Source organism: Microcebus murinus, chromosome 11 (genome assembly GCF_040939455.1).
Source record: "Microcebus murinus isolate Inina chromosome 11, M.murinus_Inina_mat1.0, whole genome shotgun sequence".
Taxonomy (NCBI): Eukaryota; Metazoa; Chordata; class Mammalia; order Primates; family Cheirogaleidae; genus Microcebus; species Microcebus murinus.
Genome location: NC_134114.1, coordinates 81099368 through 81125154, shown reverse-complemented (window position 1 = coordinate 81125154; position 25787 = coordinate 81099368). Strand labels below are relative to the sequence as shown.

The 25787-nt window shown below is 35.3% G+C and overlaps 1 protein-coding gene across 1 annotated transcript in view; it reads left to right on the top strand.

The window, feature by feature from the left end:
* Positions 1 to 25787, top strand: part of FBXL17 (F-box and leucine rich repeat protein 17) — a 488282-nt gene that overhangs the window by 152521 nt on the left and 309974 nt on the right. The window contains exon 5 of the mRNA XM_012790242.2: positions 193 to 300. Coding sequence (XP_012645696.2) covers positions 193 to 300 — 108 coding nt within the window. The remainder of the gene's footprint in view (positions 1 to 192; positions 301 to 25787) is intronic.

Sequence of the window (25787 nt, the reverse complement as noted above, 5' to 3'; positions counted from 1 at the left end):
GCTGTGGGGTCAAGGAAGTGTTTTTTAAAAAATACAAGAGATATCACAGCACATTTTTATGCTGATTCAAGGGATCCAATGGAAAGGGAAACAATAATGATGCAAAGTAAGGCCAAGGGAATTTGCAGGAGCCAAATCCTTGAGTTGACTGGAATATTACTTTGAATAATTTTCTTAATGGCTTTTCCCTAGGTGACAGATCAGTCGGTGAAAGCATTCGCTGAGCACTGCCCTGAGCTTCAGTATGTTGGCTTCATGGGTTGTTCGGTCACTTCTAAAGGAGTCATTCACCTAACCAAGGTAGGTACCAGGGCTACATCTCCTTAGCATTTCTGAGTATCTTATTCAGGTGACAGGCCCTAGACTTGCTAAATATACTTATCTAAGAAATAGACCATTATAGAAGTCTACTAATATCTGATAAACTTAAAGTGAATTTAAGGAAATAATAGCAAACATCCTTTCTGAAATGAGACACTTATTTAAACAAGAATCTTACTTTTTTGCTTTTTCATTGTTAATGACTGTGAAATAATGCATTAAAGAAGCTGACATATGTGACAAGAATCATTTAAATGTTAACTGAATGTATTTTGCTTAGGGGATATTTTGATTGAATTTTAAATGCTCACATATCACCAGGTCTTATGAGCATTTGGCTTTAAAAAGTGAATATGGTCAGTGCATATCATTAAGCTGAATATGTAAGGTAAAAAGAGAGGTGAATATCTGTCAGAAATTTACCTTATAGCTCAGAGAGTTTACTTATATACCAAATAGATGAAATCTCATATTTTAGCTATGATCAAATGACAGTTCCTTGTAATCTGTCACTGATATGTTATCTCTACTGCTTTCCAGAGCTCTAAAATAATTAGAACCTAATTCTTACATTTATGTTGTGGAAAAACTGGTTACTATAAAGTTTACCTATATATTATCTGAAATTTATTACTGCATAGATTTTAACTCTATCCTATAGTACTTAGGAGAATGTGTGTTAGCCTTGCCTTTTCCACTTAATACCTGAGTAACGGAAATTTTCCTTCACCCTTCCTTCATTTCACAACTATTAGAAAACTGCTGTATTGTCAGCAGAATGCTGAAACGAACCAGGTGATATCTCAGGGTTTTAGGGGCTTGAGCTCTTCAGGTCTCTTTGAGCTTGCAGTTTAGTAGAAAATAATATCTTTCTTTGCTTCCTAGGAAAAGAGCAAGCAAATGTTTATGAATTACCTAGGACTATGGTGGGGTTGCACAGTGGATAGGACCCTGGGCTCCATTGTCAGCTTGGGTTCTATTCTCAGCTTAGCCATGTATTAGCTAAGTGATCAAATTATTTTTCAGGGTATTAAATAAGGTAATATATGTAAGGTGCTTGACTCAGTATTGAGACCATAGCAATTGCTAAGTAAATGTTAGCTCTTAATATTACAGTAGATGCTACACTACCTAAATTGCCAGATAGTTAGTGCAAACTTTGATTTTTAAAAAAATACAACCAAGAATGGAAAAACAAGCACCATGTGTACTCACCATCAAATTCATTTTTACTGATCGATACTTAAGTGCACATATAGTAATAATATTCATCGGGTGTCGGGCAGATGGGAGGGGGGACGAGGTGATGGCCATATGTATACACACCTAATAGGTGTGGCATGTACCATCTGGGGGATGAACACACTTGAAGCTCTGACTCGGGTGGGGTGAGGGCAATATACATAACCGAAACATTTGTACCCCCATAATATGCTGAAATAAAAAAGAAAAAACATTAAAAAAATACAATAACTCTTCTAGTATATCTGAAAGAGAGCCTGTGGTTGTATTGTGTCTTAAATGGCTGTACAGCTTTAATTGTATTATGAGGATCAGAGCCTAAAGCTAGAGAAGAGGATGATAAGCCTGTTATTCTCAATTATTGCTCTATCAGAACATTTCAGTGTAATGAGGATCATATGTAACCATAATTTTTTATTCATTTCCTGTAACCTTGGCCTGAACATCTTGGTAGATGAATGTTTTTCTAGTCACATCTAGTGCTGTTTATGGGGTAGAGTAAAAATGTCTTTGGATGAACAGATTGTGCACAACAAGTGTTATAATGACCATATGTGGGGTTTTTATGATCACTTGAAATTGTACTCATTAAAGACAAAACAAGACTTATTAGATCAGTAAGTGCTTCCCTAAGCATTTTGAGATGGCCAAAATTATGGTACACTGGTACTTAAAAGATCAGAATTATTCTCTGTGACAAAATAGCAGCTACAGCAAATATCTGCGTTGGGAGGCTCAATTTGCTGAGAAGGTTCTTCTGAAGATTACAAGTAAGGTTGCTGGTTTGGCCTGTCAGCAGGTGGAATCTACTGGACTCACAGCTAGTCCACAAAGTTTTGAGAAACATTTTTATTCCTCAACAAAGTTTTTGCTTTGGTGAAAAGATTAGTTTGTACAACTAAGCATCTAATATTGCTTAGTTTTCTGGATTCAAGTAAAGGCAACATAACATTTTAGACATGCATGTGTTTTGCAAAGCTATTTTAATTGTTTTATCTCTTGAAAGCAAAGGGTAAAACTCAGGTTTTAATGAAATTATTTGCTTTTTGTTTTAGAATATATGCATTCTGGTAGTGTTTTTATATCAGTTACATAGACATGCACAACATGTTTGCAAATATATAAATACTCATAAAAATTGTGTTTTCTTTATTATAATCATAGTACATAATTTTTAAATAAATGATTAGAGAGATGTGAGATACAGAGTATTCAGAGCTATCAGCCTAAATGTGTTTACTTTGATATGATTTAGAAAATCTAACGCATGACTTTACTAAGTCTCTGGCTTTCTAAGTTTGCTAATAGAAGAGGCAAGTGGCATAAAATCTCTGTGTCTTAATTTCCTACCTTGGAAATTATATGTGTAAATTAGATGATCTACCTCTAAACCTAGAGTTTCTTGTGTCCTAAAGAATCTATAAATTTACGAATCATTGACTTAGAAGGAACTGTGAGGGACTCTCACTGAAACTAAGAAATGTCATGTCTTTAGTAAGTTAGACAGGAAAATTAGGGATTTATAACATCTTAGATTGTTAAACCAAGGGGAAAAAGACAGAGGATTGGGAATAGATGGAAGAAGACTGATATCCTATTACTGTGGTTCCTTGGATTTAATTTTATTTTGGTGTTCTCAGTCTTTTTTTTTTTTTTGAGACAGAGTCTCGCTTTGTTGCCCAGGCTAGAGTGAGTGCCATGGCGTCAGCCTAGCTCACAGCAACCTCAAACTCCTGGCTCAAGCAATCCTCCTGCCTCAGCCTCCCAAGTAGCTGGGACTACAGGCATTCGCCACCATGCCCGGCTAATTTTTTGTATATATATTAGTTGGCCAATTAATTTCTTTCTATTTATAGTAGAGACGGGGTCTCGCTCTTGCTCAGGCTGGTTTCGAACTCCTGACCTCGAGCAATCCGCCCGCCTCGGCCTCCCAGAGAGCTAGGATTACAGGCGTGAGCCACCGCGCCCGGCCGTGTTCTCAGTCTTGACTGGACTATTGTTTACTTTGTAGTGTTTATTGATGATACACCCTTATTACTTAGATGGATTCTACTAATATCGAAGAATATTGAGATAGGAGGCCTTCTTTCTAAGCTGCTATGACTATGTAAATGAGAGTCCAGAAATAGCTAAGACTGAATGCACTATGTTTGGCAATGTAGAGTTCCATATCTAGGAAGCAAAGATAAGAAATTTTGAGGTCTGCATTCAATAGATAAGAGTGTTAGTGACTTATATGTGGCAGAATTGGGTCTCTTCCAACACAGGTGTGTTCTTCTCACTGCAGTGTAGCTATTTATAAATATAAGATCTCTCTATCTTGCTCACTCTCTTATTTTCACAACAAGTTCAGCACATGCAAATATGCAGTTAACCTTTAGTGTCTAGATTATGGTGCCTAAATATTATTTGCCACTAAAGGGAAGAAAAGGAACATATTAAAGGACCCAAAAATCAACATGAAGTGGCTTCCACTGATTTATGTTGGGATACTTCGGGCATCAAAAAGAAAAAAATGGGCCAGGTGTGATGGCTCATGATTATAATCCTAGCACCCTGGAAGGCTGAGGCAGGAGGATTGCTTGAGGTGAGTAGTTCAAGACCAGCCTGAGCAAGAGTGAGAACCCATCTCTACTAAAAATAGAAAAATTAGCCAGGTGCCAGTGGTATGTCCCTATAGTTCCAGCTACTTGGAAGGTGGAGGCAGTAGGATCACTGGAGCTCAGGAGTTTGAGGTTGCAGTGAGCTATGATGATGCCAACCCACTCTAGCTGGGTGACAAAGTGAGACACTGTCTCAAAAAGAAAAAAAAAGGAAAGATCCCATTTATTTATTTTTGTTGTTTCTGTGATTACCTTTGGGGCCTTCTTCATAGATTCTTTCCATAGGCCAATGTCTACAAGAGTTTTTCCAACATTTTCTTCTAGAATTGTTATAGTTTCGTGCCTTAGGTTTAAGTCTGTTATCCACCATGAGTTGATTTTCTTGAGAGGTGAAAGGTGCAGATCCTGATTCAGTCTTCTACATGTGGCTATCCATTTTTCTTGCCCCATTTATTGAATAAGGATTCTTTCCCCCAGTGTATCTTTTTGTCTGCTTTGTCAAAGATTAGATGGCTCTATGAGGATGGTTTTATATCTGGGTTTTCAGTTCTATTCCATTGGTGTATGTCTCCTGTCTTGTGCTAGTACAAAGGTGTTTTAGTTACTATAGCCTTGTATTATAGCTTGAAGTCTGGTAAATTGATGCCCCCCAATTTGTTCTTTTTCTTAAGATTGCTTTTGCTATATGGGGTCTTCTCTGGTTCCATATGAAGCATAGAATTATTTATTCTAGATCTGCAAAAAGTGATGTTGTTATTTTAATAGGAATTGCAATGAATCTGTAAATCACTTCAGGTAGTATAAACATTTTAACAATATTCTGCCAACCCATGAGCATGCTATGGTTTTCCACCTGTTTACATCCTCTGCTAAAAATAAAAAAAGGAAAATGGTTGGAGTGGATTGAAGCAAATCAAATATATAAAAATGATGGGTTGAACATGTCAGTGTCTATACCACTAGACCAACAGAGCATTTTCTGGCTGTTGGGTACCTGATATTAATAATGTCTTGATTTTCCTTCCGGACTCAACTATATAGGTTTATCTCCCAGCAGTAAGGGGAGTAGAGAGGAAATACATTGGTGTCATTGCAATTATTGTTTTAAAAAATGAATTTATAAAAATAACAAAAAAATGATGGGTTCACAATGATATAAATAAACCAAAACTGGACTTCTTCTTCCAGCTGAGATGGAGTAACAGGGGCCAGATTTACTCTCTTTTCTAAGACAACCCCCCCAAAACAGAAGGAAATATATGAGGGAATGATTTTCAAGATACTAAATATCAGACAAGCAAGGAGAATGATCCCAAAGATATGGGAAACAAACAGGAGGAACCCTGTAATTGTCTCAGTTTAGTACATTGAAAAAGTTTCCAGATTGCAGTACAGGGAGGGGTAACTCAGGCAGAACACAGCAGATGATCTGAGTTGACAAGACAGGACAGAAGGAATAAAATATTTATTAGTAAATTTAAGCAAGGATGTTAATACTTGCTTAAAGGATGTTACACTGAAACCCACAAAACACTGCTGAAAGAAATAAAGAAGATCTATATAATGAAAAGATACACTATTTGTGGATTGGAAAACTTAATATTGTTAAAATGGCAGTGCAATGCAAAGCACTCTATAGATTCAGTGGAATTCCTATAGAAATCTCAATAGTCTTTTTTTTTTTTTTCAAAAATGGAATAGCTGATCATAAAATTATTACTGAATTGTAGGGGACCTCAATGCTATAATAATCTTGAAAAAGAAAAACAATGTTGGAGGATTCACACTTCCCAATTTCAAAATATACTACACAGCTGTAGGAATCCAAACTGTTTGGTATTTATATAAGGATAGACATACAGATCAATGGAAGAGAATTAAAAAGTCAGAATTTATACATCTGTGTTCACCTAATTTTTCAGGGTGCTAAAACCAATAAGTAGGAAATGAAGGTTCTCTTTAGCAAATAGTGCTGGAACAACTGGATAGCCACATTTAAAATAGTGAAATTAGACCCCTACCTCACATCATATACAAAAATGAACTAAAAATAGATCAAAGACCTAAACGTAAGAGGTAAAACTGTAAAGCTCTTAGAAGAAAACATAGGGACAGATCTTCATGTTCTTGGATTTGGCAATGGATTCTTAGATATGACACCAAAATCATTAACAGCTCAAGAAAAAACAGTTACATTTTTCTTCACAATTAAAAACTTGTATGCATCAAAGGATACTATCAAGAAAGTGAAGAAGCAGTCTATAGAATGGGTGAAAATATTTGCAAATCACACATCCAGTATATATCTAGATTATATAAAGAACTCTTATATCTCAGTGGCAAAAATATAAACAACCTAATTTTAAAAATATGCAAAAGACTTTAATAGATATTTCTCCAAAGAAGATATACCTGGCTGACAAGCACATGTAAAGGTGCTCAACATTATTAGTCATACAAATGACTAGGAAATGCAAATCAAAACCATAGTGAGGTACAACTTCACACCTACTAGGATGTCTATAATCAAAAGATGGACGATAGCAAGCAATTGGCAAAGTTGTGGAAAAATTGGAACACTTGTACATTAATGGTAGCTATGTAAAATGGTATAGCTGCTGTAGAAAACAGTTTGGCAAATCCTCAAAAAGTTAAATTTTTGACCCAAAAATTTCAATCTTAATTATAGAACCAAATAACTAAAAACAAGTTCCACATAATAACCTGTACATGAATGCTTATAGCAGTAACATTCACAATAGCCAAAATGTGGAAACCACCTGAATGTCTATCCTCTGATGAATGGATAAACAAAATGTGTTATACCCATACAGTGGAATATTATTCAGCTGTAAAAAGGAATGAAGTTCTGATACATACTAAACATGGATAAACCTTGGAAAGCACTATACTAAGTGAAAGAAGCTAGTCACAAAAGGCCATTTTTTGGTATGGTTCCATTTATTTGACATGTCCAGAATAGGCACATATATATTGGGTTTCTTTTTGGTGTGATGAAAATGTTCTGAAATTAGATACTGGTGAAGGTCAATATACTAAAAACCACTGTGCTGTACACTTTATAAGGGTGACTTTTAGGGAAAATAAGTTTTATCTCAATATGAAAAGTTCTAGAAGAACACACAGGAAAAAACTTCCGTGACTTTGGGTTAGACAAAGATTTCTTATATAGGATACTAAAAGCATAATCCAGATTAATAATATAATTAACAAATTAATCAAAAATTAATAAATTGGACTTTATCAAAATTAAAATCTTCTGCTTTTTGACATATACAGCAGCTACACCTTATCTGTGTGGGGTACATTCCATGAGGCTCTGTGGATGCCTGAAACCACAGATTGTACCAAACTCTTTATATACTATGATTTTTCCTCCACATGTGTACATATGATAAAGTTTAATTTATAAATAGGCAGAGTAAGAGATTAACAACAGTGATTAATAGTAAAATAGAACAATTTAATGATATGCTATATTAAAAGTTTTGTGAATGTGGTCTTTTTTTTTTCTCTCAAAATATCTTATTGTACTATACCATGGGTAATTAAAACCATAGAAAGCAAAAATGTTGGTAAGGATGGGACTTCTGTGCTGTTAAGAAGATAAGCCCCAGATTAGGACAAATATTTTCAAAACATATGTCTGATAAAGTACTTATGTCCAGGGTATGTAAATAATTCCCTAAACTACATGAGAAAATAAAAACCCAATAAAGTGAGTAAAAGGTATGAACAGACAGTTTATAAGAGAAGATACTTGGGTGGCAAATAAGCAGATGAAAAGATGGTCAATCTCATTAGGGATTAGGGGCATGTAGATTAAAACTTTAGCAAAATAGCACTACACACCAATTAGCTAGACTAAAGTTCAAAATACTTGTTATACCAAGTGTTGGTACAGATATTGAGAAAGTGGAACCCTCATACATTTCTTGTGGACATATCAAATGGCTCAACCACTTTCGTAGACAGTTTAGTAATTTTCAAAGCCATAAATGTGTACTTGCTATATGATTCAGTCATTCCACGACTAGATGTTTACTCAAGATAAGTGAAAGTACATGCCCATGCAAAGGCATGGATCCTTATAGCAGGCTTATTTATAATGTAGCCCCAGACTGGAAATAATCAAAGTGTCTGTCAATAAGTGTATATGTAAATAATCTGGTAAGTTTATACAATGGGGTAGCACATGACATTTGGATGGAATAAATTATTAATATATACTACAACATGGATTAATCTCAAAATAGTATGAAGAGCCAGACCAAAAAAAAAAAAAAGAGTTTATTCCATACGTAAAATTCTAGGAAATGCAAATGATTGTACAGTTATAAAAAGCAAAATGATGGGGGAGGGGAGGGAACAGAGAGGAACAAAAAGGAGGGAATATAAAGGACTATGAAACAACTGTGGGGGATGGTACACATATTCATTATATTGACTATGGTGAACATTTCATGATATATACATGTGTCAGAACATCAAATTGTACACAGTATTTATGCGCAATCTTTAGCATGTCAATTTTCCTTAGTAAAGCTGTTTTTTTTAGAAAGTAAGTTCATTCGTCATTTTTAGAACTTGATAAGGCAGCAGTTCATTACTCAAAAAATAAATGAACAAAGAATCACATTTAGCCCTTTTTTCTTTGTATGAACTATATATAAAAGTAATCATGTACTTCATAAAGGAAGGTTTTCCTATATAGAATTCTAGCTAATAAATGCAAGAGAATGATGGAAAATTACAATTTTGCAGGTATTGTGAAATAATACATCTGGGCAGTGATTTTTAATGAAAGCAAAAACTATTAGAATGTAGATTGATATTCCTCATAGAAATTTTATAATGAAGGGAAGAAGCTGATACCATTTGATTCACTGACCATCTTAGCATCAGGAAAAGTGAGACAACCAGATCTTAAGTCCTGATGAGGTGATGCAATAGAAAGGACACAGCATCACTTACATGGTATTCTTGCCTAAAAATGGAGCCTGACTCATTAATTTGCCTTTCTGTATTCGCTTCTGTGGTTACCCATTTCTAGGAAATAGTGGGATTAGAGCAACATGTTAAATGACACAACAAAAAGACAGTCAGCTCAATCCAGATTTGTCTGAGGCAAATGACCCAGTTTCTCCAAGGAAAAAACATTATAGAAAAAAAATTGGAGGTGTAATTATAGAAAAGACTTAAGACAAACAACTAAACGTGGAGACTTTTCTTTGGATCCTGAGTGAAACAATGCAACATTAAGAACATATCTTTGATACTGTTGAGAAAACTTACGTATGAGGTGGTTGTTGGATGATAAAGTATTATTATTAATTTTGTCAGGGATGTTAGTGGCAAGTTTGTTATGTTTTTAAAACTTTATTAGTAAGCAATACATACATGACTACTGGTGAACTAACACAATATTAGAGATTTAGCTTAAAATATTACAAAGGGGATAAAAAGAAGAAAAACAAAAAAATTAGTCCTATAAAGATAACAAAAAATGACAAAATAATAATTGAACTAGGTTATAGAACATGAAGACTTACTATATTATTATCAGTACTTTTGTTTATATTTAAAAATTTCCGTGATAAAAACAAACTTTTAAAGCATCAAAAAGTTAAAAATGTTGATGTTAATCTAACATGATAAAATTGTATAATTTAATATTATATTTTTTCAAGAATATATGACATGTAAAATGTTCAGGATAATAATATGCATTAACATAGAATATTAATTTAAAAATCAATTGAATGGGCCTGTAGAGTCCAAAATGTCAAAAATGGCAAGTTATTTTTATATAGAGTTGGAATGCAAGCCTCAGAAATGCCATAAATTCATCAGTTTAATGGCACAGATCCATTTTAAATTGGTTCATATCAAATCAGTTTAAATGTTTTAAATCAGTAGTAAAGAAGACCTGTAATGACCATTAAGAAAGATGGTGAAGAATTTTTGCCAAAAGTTGATTATTATATGCCATATAAAAATTTTATATTTGTCTCAAGTTAGAGGTAGATACATATTTCCTTTTTAGATTGGTGATATATTCTAAAGTTGTGTTTATTAGTTAATAATATCAGTTCTGGTGGTACATCAGATCTTGTTGCTTCAGTTATTCAGTTTATAAACATTAACTGAATTCTTGGGATATGTTGGATATGAATTTGGTTGAGTTTTGTGGTTGATATTGTTTTTAAAAGCAGAGTTCCTTAGGAAGGTAACAGGCAGCTAAACAAAACTTGTGATATTTTCTTGGACCAGAACCATATTTAAAGAACTTTTTAAAAAAGCACATACTTTAAAAGTGCTTATGGTTAAAAATATGAAATGTTTTTAAAGGAAAACAAAATTGATTTTTTTTCAGTCGATTTAACATAAGTGACTGAAAGAATGTTCATTCATGCAGCTAACTCAATTTTCGTCTTCCTTTTTTTGTTTATTCAGAGACTAGAAATGAAAGATGAACTTTCTTGTTTTTTAAATTTCCAAACAACTGACTAGTTTAGAATGCCTTATTCTAAAGGAAGAACATACTATTTTACTACTTAAAGGATGATATTGCTGTTTCTTCCTAGATTGTCTCTTCATTTGTTTCTGATTAATTATAGGTGCTAGAGTGATATTCTGAGATGTGGAAAATATATTCTTAAGCTCATTTAGCTCTGAAATATTCTCTACTGAATATCACCCATTGAGTATAGTATTATGAAAGGGTTTTGTTGAATGACCATGTTTTTGGTTCTTTTTAGCCTTTCAGCAGCTCATTTTGGTTGAGCCAAAATTGAGTGTTGAAAATCTAGGTGATGATTATTTTAGGCCAGGTGTGATCCGTTAATTGATTTTTTTTCTTAGAAGTTTGCCAAGGCCAACAAACCTTGATATGACTGCTGATTGTTTGACTGTGGGCAAATCACCTAATTCTCTGCCTTGATTCCCCATCTGTAAAATAAACATAATAATAATATCTGCCTGCTTCTAGGGTTGTGTGAGGAAGAGTGCTTAGCACATAACTAAAGAAACAGTTGAAAATCTAAAAAAATATAATTGATTAGAAAAATATTCATCATGCTGTACAAAAGTTCCTCATAACTTTTTAGTCCTGATCCACTCATTCATTAAAATAATGATGTAAAATAATTTTTATGAAAATAAATCTTATTTTAAAATTTTATGGCCTTTTTTCTACCTGTGTACCAGAGCTTAATATTAAAACTAATAATAATTATGGTCGTTTGCTCTTCATTTTTTTTTTTTTCCTTTCCTTGCTGACCCCTTAAGGGTTGTTTAATTATTTAACATGCTGAACAACTAGTATTTTAAGAATCATTTTGAAAAATTCCTGTTGTAGCAATGCACTGAATTAGGGGAATACAGTATTCCCCCATTTATCTGCAGTTTTGCTTTCCAAGGTTCCAGTTATCCATATTCAGCTGTGGTCCAAAACTATTAAATGGAAAATTCCAAAAATAAACCCTTCATAAGTTTTACATTGCGTGCTATTCTGAGTAGCATGATGAAATCTCTTGCTGTGCCCACTCTTTCCTGCCCAGGACATGAATCATCCCTTTGTCTAGTGTATCATGGTACATATACAACCCTCCTATTACTACATAGAAAAAACCCATAATTTATATAGAGTTCAATATTATATACTCGGTTTTCAGACATCTTCTGGGGGTTTTGGATTGTTTCTCCCGTGGATAAGGAAGGGCTACTGTATACTCTTCTAAATTATTATTATTGTCCAAAGTAGTGACTTTGATTTTTATTTTTCTAAATTAGTATAATGTCTATATAGGTTATAGTAACATACCACATTTATTTTTCTACTCTGTTAAGTGGTAATACCTGCTCAGCAAGGGTATTCTTTTTATATTTTATGATTCTGCTACTCACACTTTAGTTGTAATGTATATTTGTTTGTGTTACATTTTCATTTTAGCAACTGCAGTAGCAAGATGTATCAATATGACACTAGTAAAATAAATGAAATCATCTTTCAAATGACTCAGTTTGTGAAAGTCCTAACAAATAAAATGAACCAATGTGTTCCTTTGTGGAACCTATCCTTTGATAAAATGGTTGCTTTAGGCTTTAATATAAATATATAAATACTTTTAAAATGAAGAGAATTGATAATCATTTTTGAAAGGGCTTTTCCTTTATATTTTAAATATTGTTTTACTTTGCTTATATTTTCCTCTGTTTACTCCTGAATTTTTATCATGCATTTGTTATCAATTGTAGTTTTTACTGAAAATACTCTTGGAAAAAAGGATTTCAATTCTATTTTATCTGGTCTCTAACACATGAGGTCAGTCTTTATCCAAGAAAGATATTATGAGACATTGCTTTCATTCTTTTTTATGCTTTCAAATTCATTCACACTATTGTGTGACAGAAATTGTATTTGAGGATCAGTGTGACTCTATTCAGTCTTATGGGTTATACATAAAGTGTGATATTGAACATGGATGGGGTCCCATTTCAAAATCAACAGAACAGACCGCCCAAATTAGAGAAACCAAATTTGGAGTGTAATGAGAATAAATTAATAATTTAATTTAATGAGGGTATATACCACTGAGGAAAAAAAGCAGATGTCATTTTTTAATTCAAAGTAAACATACTGAGAATTACGGAATTAAATAGAACTCAACTAATTTTAAAAGCATACTTAATTGATTAAAAATATTGACAGTGATATTCAGTCAATGGTTTTATGCATTTATAAAATACTTAACTTTGTTTTGTTTTTAATTAATTATCTTGCTTAAGCATTATTTTCACTGCACCTGGGCAGGTCTTGTCAGCCACAGGGAAGTGCCTGTGTGGTACATATTATTTATTCATTCACATACGTACTTCAACACAATACACACCCACACTATGCCAATTGTCTATCATAGGGATTCCCAAGAATCAGGTTTTTCTTTATGATTTTGCTTAACATTGTGTAATATTTATAATGGTGATCTAGAAGATTCTGAAGGGGCTCCTGTATACCAAGGGAAAGGAAATTATGTTGTACTTTTATTGCAGGCACATTCTTTGAAAATAGGAAATTCATTCCCATAGTAACTCTCTATTAGTTAGAAGTTATTTATGAGACAGTAGAGTGTTCTAAAATTTTAGCTTAGAATCAGAATTTTGACCTCCATATTATTACTCATTATTTTCGATAATAATTTTTGGATTATAGTTTGGTTCTGAACTCCCTCTTCTGTAGACACACTCACTCAATAACAGAGTCCAGTAGAGTCCAATAGAGTACATTGACTAAAGGCAATCAAGCTCCTTATATGTTTGCCCTCCCACCCAGAGGTATTACAGGCATTTACACAAAAGGTGTTGATCGCAGTGTATTTACAAAACCTTCAGGAGCATAGCTGCTTCCCCAACTGTAGACTTGTGTTCAATTGATTGTATCCTAGTGGGATGATTGGCCATCAACGTTGTTTTTTTCCCCAAGAAAAAGCTTCCCACTGGAGCTTTCTCTGTTGGTCACCAAAGGAAAATGCTTGGTTATTGTGTTTTATCAGAAGGACTTTTCAACATGCAATTGACTATCAATCTTGAATCTTTAAGAGTGAAACAATACCCCTGTGCCTGACAAAGCAGCTCAAGTTAGAACTTTTACAGCTTTCATCTGGCTTAAAGAAGAAAACAAACCTGGTCAGCACCATGGGTTTCTCAGGCCAGGTATAGGAATACTCTGGCAATTACTCTTGCTTCTGAGTTATTATAAAGAACTCCCATTAGATTGACTCCACTTCTTTTCTTTATTGGAAACCTGTGCCCCCTCCCTCCTTCTTTCCTTTTGCTTCATGCTGATCCTAGGCCTCTTAACCCTCGGAACCTTTCTTCTCTTTAAGCCTGCTCTTCTATATCTGTATTTTATGAGGGGCTTTCATTTGGCAGGCTGTATATAGTGGAAGACAGGAAGACCAAAGGGAGGGAAGAGCAATGATATTTCCCTCCCTCCCTCTTTGTCTCAGGTAGCATTTCTGGGAATAGCTCAGCTGTCTCCTCCATGGCTCCAGCACTGGATCTTCTTAGCTTCACCTTGCATCAGCTCACTGTGGCCTGTGGGTACCCTGACTCTTCTTTTTGTCTCTTCAGCTTTGGAATACTGGTGGTTTCCTGCTGTTGCTAAATCTCTGGCTTACACTACCATGTCCAGTTTGTCTTCTCAGCTTCTTTGTCACAAGAAGAACCAATTCCCTTAATGAAATTCCCTTCATTCAATTTTATTTTATTCTTATAGTGGTTTTTCTTTTCCTGGTTTGACCCTTACTGATACATCTTCCTTTCTGTCATTCTGAGCTTTTTACACGAGAACACATTTAAGACAGTAGAACTGGTATTTATTTCATTTCAGAGAGTGTTATAGCAATTGGGATCAAAGTACAAAGCAGAGAATTGGACATAATATAAGATTTAAATTAGACCTGACCCTTCCTTAGACTACCGCTAGCTATACTGCTTTCCTGCATCCACACAAGATGTAACTCGACAAGTAAGGGCAGCCAGTTCCATGATGATTAAGAATAATAAAGCTGCAAGGTCATGGTGAGTCCCAAGAACAGGATGGAGGGTTAGCTGCTTAATTATAGAACGATACTTTTCACACATACTCCTAGCAAGAAAAAATTGAGATGTTTTCTCAATGCTATAATCTATATTGTCAATCCTCAGAGGCAAATGTAAAGAAAATTATTTGACTAAGGAAGAAGTTAACTGTTGTGAACTAGTTATTTGAGTTATTGGTTATTGGTTTCTAGTTATTTGAAGTTATATATTGGATGGTTTTAATTGACAATTAAAAATAAAATGTGTTGTCATGTCAATACTTCTGTAATATTAAGGTAAATTGTAAATTGACATTTAAAGTTTTACCTTAGATGTACACTAGATGTTGTCATTTAAAATTTCAATTGGTTGAAGCTTTTGAACTCATAGGTGTTCAAAACTTATTGAGAGAACAGTATTATAGATGGATGGTTCTTTGAATCAGAAAGTAGTGCTTTAGTATATAAATCAAAGCTATAAATTTTGTTTCTCATTTTGGAAAAATGTATATTATCTACTTTAATGATAATATAATTTCCTGTTCTGTGTTATTTAATATCAAGGAAAACTCCTTGATGAAGACCTTCTTTCTGATTACCATTGCTTAACTGATGGCTGGTTTACTGTCTATATGCTTTATCACAGTCATTAACCTAGAATTTTAGCTCATTCACTTCCAGCTCTTAACATTGAGTGTGATTAGTTAGGAACTAAAACTTATTAATTCCAAATTTAAATACTTTGTAAACCAAATGCTGTTCCTTCTTGAAACTGTTTTGTAGAACTAAGTAAAACAAATGAGATCTGATGCAGTTTCTGGAGTGTTATTGACTTGGACTTTGAGTAAGGATCTTTACATGCCCCTTTAAAAGTATGACTCTTCTAAGATTTTTTTTCACCTGGGAAGTGTTCATTCCTTCACTGCCTATCACAAGTGACTGGGGAACTTTGGTAAAAACTATAACTAATTAAATCAAATATAATGCCAAAGATCGTGGAAGAAGTTCTATTTTTTGCAGATCTACTTTGCGATTTCTTTTAGGACCAAATTCTATGACTCCTTTCTCACTAGTGTGGGTGATCTGACTGCTTCATTTTTAGATTGTTTATATTAGACTTATGGCTCTCTTTGGGGAATTTAGGGCAGGGATAAGGCAGAGAATTATGTATGCATTTTGGAATGTTTCTTCTCATAAAAATGGCTTCAAGATGGGAAGGAGAAAAAGCTGCTGCGGTATGCTTAGAGTATCTGGTTTCTTCTAGGGTGATTTAGGGTGCTCTAGACCTTTGCAGTAAACCCCAGAGAGAAACTGTAGTGACCTGTTGACAGGGACCTCATGGTGTTTCTCCACATATTAGGGAATCTTTTTATGGTAGTATAGAAGGCCCAGAGCTTATAGGTGGCCCAGCTGGTTGTTATAATCCTGTGCACAACACCTTTTTGGCTCAAAGGATAGAAGCTTCTGATACACTCTTTGAAACGATGTCTAGTCATAGAATAGGAAGATTAATTTCCAAAATTAAGATATAGGCACTTTTTACTCTGAGCTTTGGCTTTAAGCTGAGACCCATATATGATAATGTAAAACTGAGAGATTTTTGATGGGAAGTCCCGTTTGCTTATTCTAAACCAGGAAGGAAAGAAAAATGAAGACATTTTAGAGAATAGGTGCAACATTTCTGTAACATTTTTAGAATGCCAGAGAATGGATTTAAAAATTATTAATGTTATTCCTTTGTTTTTCATCTGAATACATTTAGAAATAAAAAGTGAAATGGTTTGACTTTTGCTTTAATAGACAGCATAAGATCAAGAGGCCAATGTACAGGTCACTTGGCTTGGATATGATAAGCTTTTGTCTTGGGCTAATGGCATTTTAGTTATTTCACTGTTTTAAAAAATAAGTTGTAAAACTTTCATTTGGAATATATTTCCAAAACTTTTGACCCTTTGAAGTGTGATACATGCGTGCAAGTGACTGAAATTGGTTCCAAATTTCGTGAACTGTTTCTTTTTTTGTAGATTGCTGAACTTGGTATGAGGAAATGAAAGAAGTACACAACCATTCCAATTAGTTGAAGCAGCCTCTCCTTGCTTGCATTCACATTTGACTTAATTTACCCTTAATTTATTTAAGCTTTGATTTTTTTCTTACTTAAGTGGAACAGTATGAATATTTTATTTCTTAATTGAAGAGAAATTCTGGTTCTTAGCTCCTGCTGGGTGAAAAAGTGACAAGGCTGCTTACTGCTGCTAACTTTAAGTGCTGTTTGTAGTTCTTTGTGAGCTCTAGAAATCCTATATGGAGAAAAGAAAGGGATTTGGTGGAAAGAAAAATCCTAGAAAAAAGTCAATTAGAGACTGTGCTGCCTGCCAGAGTGAAAGAGGAAGAGCAGAGCATCCATTCTGAGTTGGTATACTAAGGAGCAGAAATCCAATTAACAAATTCACATTTCTGCAGCAGAAGACAGTGATTAAAATTTTGGTGAATTACTCAAAATTCCTGCCACATATACTTCAAAACTCTGACAACTTACAGAGGCTTTAAAAAAAGTGTTCTGCATTTGAAGAACAAATATGTAAATAGAGAACTCATTATGATTTTTGTTCTGAGATGACCTTTAATTGTATGGAATGAGAATGTTGCTTTTTATTATTTAATATTTACATATTATTTAAGTTTATGTTCAAATAGAACACTTTTTAAAAGCATGTAACATCAGGGCTGCAGGTCCAACATTTGATGTAGTTAAAAGAATGGAGCCCTGAGTTCTGGAAACTTAAATGAATAAAATTGTCTCTAAAGTTTTGACCCTGATTTCAAATTTAGTCATTCAGTAATAAGCATTTAATAAATGTGTTTGTGCCTAGCACTGTGTTATGTGCTGGTAACACACAGATGACTAAGATGGGGTCCTGACCTGCAGTAGCTTGCTTTTGACTCTAGTTGGAGGAACATACACTTAATTAAACCAAATTATTAAAAAATGAGCAACATCAGTGGTCGTACAGAGGTCAGAATTTCATCCTCTGAATGTGGGCGTCCCAGGAGGCTTTAACAGAGGATGTTCACTGGGGCTTTGAAGGCTAAATTATGCTTTGATAGGCTAAAGAAATGAATCGGGCTAAAGAAATGAATCCAGCCTTATAACTGCCCAGGTGGCTTTTGGGGACACTGTTGCTGTTAATGTAATGTTTATAGAGTTGGGCTAGATTTTATGCACTATATTTTATTGCTGTGTGTATGTCTGCATATTAATTTAATACAGTAATTAGTAATTTATTTTTTCATTCACTGTAAATTGTAAGACTACTGTTTATACCTAGCTAACAATAAATTCAACATTTTTATATAACCAATACAATTATATATTACATTTAGAAGTGTAAATGCCATTTATATGTTGGCAACTCCTAAGTTTATTTGATATCTCTCCTTGGATATCTAGGCATCTAAGACAGCATATTCAAAACAAAACTCTTTCTTACCTGCCCCCAAACTATCTTGGATAGTTTCAACAATAACCTTCTAGTTGCTCAAACCAAAAACCTTGGAATCATCCTTGACTCCTCTTTTTCTCTCCAGCCCCCTAACCCATTTGGCAAAATATTATATTGATTCTACTTTCAAATATTGTGTATCCAGGTTCTGATCATTTCATATCATCTCCAACTGCTGTCATTGTGTTCCAAGTCACTGATATCTCTTGGCTAGATTAATTTGTTATAGCCTTTCTTTGCTTCCACCTTTGCTTCTATGTTCTAGACTCAACACAAAAGCTGGAATGATCATTTAAAAATGTAAGATAGATCATGGGACATGATTTGGACCAGATTTGGACCAGTTTAGGCAGTAAGATTAGATGTCAAATTTTTACAATGAGAGATTCATCGTGAGCAGCACAGGCTAGGAAAAGGCTGGTCGGGGAGGAGGAAGGGAACGGGGAAGGGAAGATGAAGGAGATGAAGAAGTCAAGTCAAAGAGGGCACTCCCAAGTAGTTGTAACAGGAGGGAAAGGTTGTGCCCTGGTCCCTTGACATCAGTCTTGTTTAAAACTCTCCAGTGGCTCCCAAATTACTGAGAACAAAAGCTAAAATCCTTATAGGGCCTAAAAGGCCCTATGCAGTCTTCCCTTCCTCACTCACCTCTTTGACCATGATAGTCTCCTCATGGTCTTCCATTCACTCTGATCCAGCACCAGTGGCTTCTTACTAATCTTCCAAAATGTTCAGGCCAGTTTCCCTCTCAGGACCTTTGCACTGCATTAACTCTTGCCCCAGACATCAACATGGTTTAATTTGCCCTTTACCTCCTTTAAAACCTTGCTCACATATCATCTTTTCAATGAGATAACCTTTGACTGCCTATTTAAAATTAAACCTATCTTCCTTCTCTCTCTTCTCCACCCACCTTGCCTTGCTTTATTTTTCTGTATAGTACTTAACAACTTTCAACACACTAAACAATTTGTTTACTTATTGCCCCCTCCCCCTAACTAGGAACATAAGTACCCTATGAACAGGGATTTTTGTTTGTTTTGTTCCCTGTTATATTTTTAGCAGCTGGAATAGTTCCTGGTACATAGTAGGTGCCCAATCAATAGTTATTGACTACATAAATAATACCATCTGCATTCTTTTTTTGAGTGATTAAAGAGACTGAGCTGTACAAATTACTTTTGCACTTTCAGTAATTGGGTTTAAATATCAATTGTTCTGCACTAGAGAAGTGACTTGCCCTGTCCCAAGGCAGTTAAATCAGAATCTCTAAGGATGGGGCCTGGCCATTAGTATTTCCTTTTAAAGTTCCCCGTGATCCTAACATGTAGCCAAGGTTAGAGCCAGAGGTAAGGAAACATTTAAATGAGTGTGAATGATTGAACAAAGAGGCACATCAACTACTGCATCAGAGTCTCAGATTTGGACCAGTTTAGGCAGTAAGATTAGATGTCAAATGTTTACAATGAGAGATTCATCCTGAGCAGCACAGGCTAGGAAAAGGCTGGTCGGGGAGGAGGAAGGTAACGGGGAAGGGAAGATGAAGGAGATGAAGAAGTCAGAGGGCACTCCCAAGTAGTTGTAACAGGAGGGAAAGGTTGTGCCCTGGTCCCTTGACAGCTGTTGCCAGTTAATGATTCCCCATTTAAAGGGTATAGATATGTTGAGAACTGCCTACTTAATAATTTGCATTAAGGTAGGTATATTTCTAAGACTTTATTTTTTCCTTCTTTGTAAAGTAGTCAAGGAGGCTTTGTGGAAAATATGAGATTTGAACCAGTCAGTTGAATAAGTGGAAGGGAGAGGAGAAGGAGACACTTCTAAGTTACTGAGTAAAAGGAGTGAAGTGAGAACAGTTTTAAAATAATGAGCACAGTTCACGGAGCACAGTGAGAACAACTTCCCAACATCTGGGAAAGGAGATTCAAGTTAGCTTAACAGATTTCAGGGAATGGTAAGGATGGCAGTGAAGGGCCTTGATTTGGAAGCTCTAGGTTTCCTCTTTGCTGCAGCAATATTTCTGTTTCCTAAAAACTTTGGAGAGGATGGGAGATATGATTCAAGTTGTTTAAGGAAGATTAATCTGGCTCGTGCTGTGGCAAGAAGGAGTTAGAAGGGACATCTCTGAGAAGCAGGACAGTAAAGTATACTAGAAAACGAAACAGAATGTGCATAAAGTAGAGAAAGATGTCAGGTATAGTAGGTGAATGGTAGAACTAAGCAGGCCTTGGATTTGAAAATAATGCAGAGACGAAGCCCAGTGTGATTAACAAGGCAATGGGTGAAAGGGAATACATAGAGAAGGTACCTGAGAACTGACATGATAGCTACTGTGGATTCTAAGACCCTGGAAGTCCTGTTTTCATGGATGATATTAACATTTTTTATTGTCTCTGCCAAGCTTTAAGGCAATTTAAAAGAGATTTTCAATTCCACCCTGATGTTCTCAGTTCTATGAGATGCTGGGAAGGACTTCCTAAATGTGGCTTATTTAGCTTTTTATTGCCATTTTTATACTTGAGTGCCAGCCTTAACCAAACTGAGGTTCAAGCCTCTAGTTGATGGTAGAAGGGATGTTATTTCTTCCCTCCCTTATCCAACCATGTTCTTCTCTAAGTGTAGATATCAGACCCTGTCAAGGTGTGGAAGTCTTCCTACACATGTGGACAGAAATTCTCTATGCCCCTTTTCTTTCCATTCCCAGCAGTCTTCATTTCTTTACTTTTTCCCCCCTATATTTATGCTATACAATCTATGCTACAACCCTCTTCCCTTTCTCCTTCAGTTTCTTCCCTTGTCCTTAATAGGCAGCTCTCCCCAATTTTCTTATAACTGACTTTCTCTGACCTTTCTATCTTCCTCTGCCTCTGGGTTCTCCCTTGGTCTCCATCTTGATTGTCTGACAAGTGTTTGGCAAGTGAGTGTGGTGCTGATCTAGAGCCCCAGTAGCTCCTTCATCAGCAAGGCTTGTCTTAACCCTTGACTTAGCTCTTTAAAGATTACAACTGATTGCTTAGAAAGCTGGTCCCAATAAAGCCAATATCTGCAGTGCTGGCAAGAAGAATTTATATACTAATTGACATTTCCACATATTTAATTATACAGAAGTTTTTGTTCTTTCCAAAAATTATCACTTCCCACTGGTCTCACATAAATTATCCCCCGTAGACTGAAATGGTGGAAGATCCACACTGCCATGAGTCTTCTTTCGTTGGTTCATTCACTGTAGTCAGCCTGTATAATTGAGGGTTTTATTTCATTTTTACTTTTCTAGGGTCTTAAGGAAATTTGGAAGCCATTTGAGGTATTTTTATAACCCTCCAAGCCTGTGTTTCCTAGGTAACATTTTAGTATCTCATTTTATATTTAAGAATATACATGGCCATACCAATCATTGGCTAATTTTAGTCTTTAACATGAATTAGATAGAAATCATAGTTTTACTAATAAAAGCAGTACTAAACTGAAAGGTGATTACCTATAGTCTACATTCTGATTTGGGTATTTTAAAAAAATACTCTACTAAATGTTTGACAATTGGAATGAAGCATTTAGATCTTGGTTGTAAGGCTTTGCTTATTCAAATCCTCTGTGATTTGTATAACCCAAGACTACCAGTGAATTATAAGGAAAGTAAGTTTAATTAAAATGTCAGTTTGCTAAATGTAATTATCTGTTTCAGACTATGAAAGATTACTTTAGGTAGTGTTTTATGAAACACTGGAGGGCACTATAATGAAATTCTCATAGCAGGGGAAGGAATGTGATGAATTTGACAGAGCTGTTTCTGGAGTTTTGAATAAAAATGCCACATCCCATGGAGGCTCTAGGTCTGTTTCTTGTAATGATGCTGGTTACTGGGAATTATTTTCCTGAGACTGCCTTTGCATACTGTCATATTTCGAGTTGGCCAAAATGGTCATAGAGAAGCCATGTGAACATAGTTAGTGGCTGTCAGCTCATGAAAAAATGAGAGTAAAATACACTTCAAGTTCTCAATAGAATCCTGGAGTGTGAGAGCCAATGTAAAACTGTTTCCTCTTGGATGCATTTGTGCTCAATTGGAAGAGTAAGAAATGTTCAACTTCTGGACAGTAAATACAGGACAGAAACAGTCACAAGTGGCTTAGTTTCATCATCTGGTCCACCTTACACTGAAGAGTGGGCCTGCATGTAGAGTTACAAAAACTTCAAGAGTCAACTAGAATTAGAATTTTGTCACATACAGATAGTAACTGGAATTATTACTTCTTCCTGTAGATTAGTTCTAGAAGGAAAATCTTTGGATTTTCCCGTGTCTGCAAAATAGTTTTAGGTTTGCTAGCATCTCTGTCTTCATTATTTGCACTTTAATAAGTTAGTCCAACCTCTTTGATACTTAGTTATCTTTCCTAATATGAGGGACTGAACTGGCACAAGAAACTTTAAATTTTCTTCTCTACAGAATTTTTATTGTATGCTCTCACCATCTTCTAGTTGATGAAGCAATGTTTTTTTATCATGGTAAAATACACTTAATGTAGAATTTACCATTTTAACTATTTTTAAGTGTACAGTTCAGTGGCATTAAGCACATTCACACTGTTGTGGTGAAGAGATACTTTACAATGAAGGAAGCTAAGAGATATGTAAGAATTCAAATAGAAACTCTATGTCAGAAGCTCTGCTATACCCCAGAATATGCTTGTATAGGAGATATTTATGTGACTGCATAAAACCTTTATAATTTTTGCATCTTCCTAGAGACTATAATAAAGAGTAATTGGGAAAATAAAATGATGCTATATGTGTATTATGCATGGCTATATACAACAGTTCACATATGCATATGATTATAGACAGCAAAATTAATCCTTACCATTTATACATTTAATAGTCATGCATCAAAGTATTTTCAAGAAGCCCTTTGGGTCCACTTAGGGTATTTATTTTTGATTTTGTTGTGGTACCAGCATAGGACTGTTATCAGCTCATGAGCCTAGCAAACCACCCAGTATCTGCAGCTCAAAGGGGCTGTTTGAGTCTTTACATATTAAAGGAACAGCACATCTCCAATAGTGATAAAAACTTTTTGGGTATAGGGATCAAAAATGTCCTGTAAAGAAAGCTAGCTGTAAAGATAATCTGGTTTAAAAAATGATGATTTTTTAGATAGAAAATGGAAGTGTGGGAAACATCAGTAAAAGGAGTATCAAATTTAACAGTGACTCGGGTCTTTGACATGTATAGGTTCAACTTTGCTCTATCAAGGATAAGAAAACTTGACCAGTGAAAAAACCATTTTGGCCACTTCTCTAGCCCCAGAGCAAAATCTCATGGAAAAATAAAACTTTAGGGAAAATAAAAAGACAGCTAACTTGTGGTACTAAGATATATATGGAAGCGTGTGACTATTGACAAAGTATGAATAGAGTAAAAGCCAGCGGCTATGCAAACATTTCCCGGAAGCATTTCCTTTAAACCCATCTTCCCACAAGTAAGGGTGGTTTTAAAAAATTTAACAATACCTCCCCACCTTTCTCTGTGCCTCTGTCTCTCTCGCCTAATATGAAGCTAACAAGAGTGGCCATGTGAGAACTGCCTGTCTTCCAGGAATTACTTCCTTGGTAAATAAAGGTAAACCTAGAGGAGAAGGCAGAATGGACCGAGCATCTCTGTGCTTTTGTGGGCATATGCACCTTATGAGGGGCAGTGAGCCTCAGTCCTGAAAGTGGCCAGTGATATTCTCTTTGTTAAGTGAAGCCTGGCTTCTCTTCAAAGGTGTCCCCTGCAGCCCTCCTGTATTAGTTTTCTTTCTTTTTTTTTTTATTTCAGCATATTATGGGTATACAAATGTTTACCTTACATATATTGCCTTTGCCCCACCTGAGTCAGAGCTTCAAGCATGTCCATTCCCCTGACAGTGCGCACCACACCTGTTAAGTGTGAATCTACCCATCCCCTCCTCCCCCCCACCTGCCCAACACCTGGTGAATGTTACTAATATATGGGCACACAAGTGTTGGTCAGTTAAGTCAATCAATACCAATGTGATAGTGAGTACTTATGGTGCTTGTTTTTCCATTTTTGTGATACTTCACTTAGTAGAATGGGCTCCAGCTCTATCCAGGACAATACAAGAGGTGCTATATCACCATTATTTTCTGTGGCTGAGTAGAACTCCATGGTATACATATACCACATTTTATTAATCCACTCATGTATTAATGGGCACTTGGGTTATTTCCACATCTTTGCAATTGTAAACTGTGCTGCTATAAACATTTGAGTGCAGATGTCTTTTTTATAGAATATCTTTTTTTTCTTTGGGTTGATGCCCAGTAATGTGATTGCTGGATCAAATAGTAGATCTACTTGTATCTCTTTGAGGTATCTCTATATTGCTTTCCACAGAGGTTGTACTATTTTCAGTCCCACCAGCAGTGTAGGAGTGTTCCTATCTCTCTGCATCCCTGTCAACATTTATTGTTTGGGGCCCTTTTGATAAAGGCCATTCTCACTGCAGTTAAGTTATATCTCATTGTGGTTTTGATTTGCATTTCCCTGATGATCAGAAATGTTGAGCATTTTTTTATATGTTTGTTAGCTGTTAGTCTATCTTCTTTTGAAAAGTTTCTGTTCATGTCCTTTGCCTACTTTTTGATAGGGTTGTTTGATTTTTTCTTGCTGATTTTCCTGTGTTCTATGTAGATTCTAGGTATTAGCCCTTTATTCGTTGTGTAACATGCGAATATTTTCTCTCATTCTGTAGGTTGTCTGTTTGCTCTCTTGATAGTTTCCTTGGCTGTGCAGAAGCTTTTTAATTTGATCAGGTCCCATTTATTTATTTTTGTTGCTGTGATTGCCTTTGAGGTCTTCTTCATAAATTCTTTTCCTAGGCTATAAGAGTTTTTCCAACATTTTCTTTTAGAATTCTTAATAGTTTCATGCCTTAGGTTTAAGTCTGTCATCCACCGTGAGTTGAATTTTGTGAGAGGTGATAGGTGTGGATCCTGTTTCAGTCTTCTACATGTGGCTATCCAACCCTGCAGCCCTCCTATATTAGTTTTCTATTGGTATGCAATAAATTACCACAAATTTAGCAGCATAAAATGATGTACATTTATCATCTCACTATTTCCATAGGTCAGGAGTCTGGACATAACGTAGCTGTGCCCTCTGCCTAGAATCTCACAGGCAGTCAAGGTCTCAACTAGGGATGTTTTCTTTCTAGAGCTCAGTTCCTCTTTTAAGCTCATGTAGTTGTTGGGAAAAATTTTGTTCCTTGTGGTTAAAGGACTAAAGTCCCCATTTTCTTGCTGATCTTAGTTTCTAGAGGCCTCTCATAGTCCTTCTCACAACATGGCCACTTCTTCAAGGCCAGCAGGGGGATCTCTCTGACCTCTAGATCCTTTTTAAGAGCTCAACTGATTAGGTCAGGCCCACCCAGGATTCTTTCGATTTTGATTCATTCAATGACAGCTGGTGAGGGACCATGATTCCTGCTACAAAATCCCTTTACCTTTGCTTCATAATGA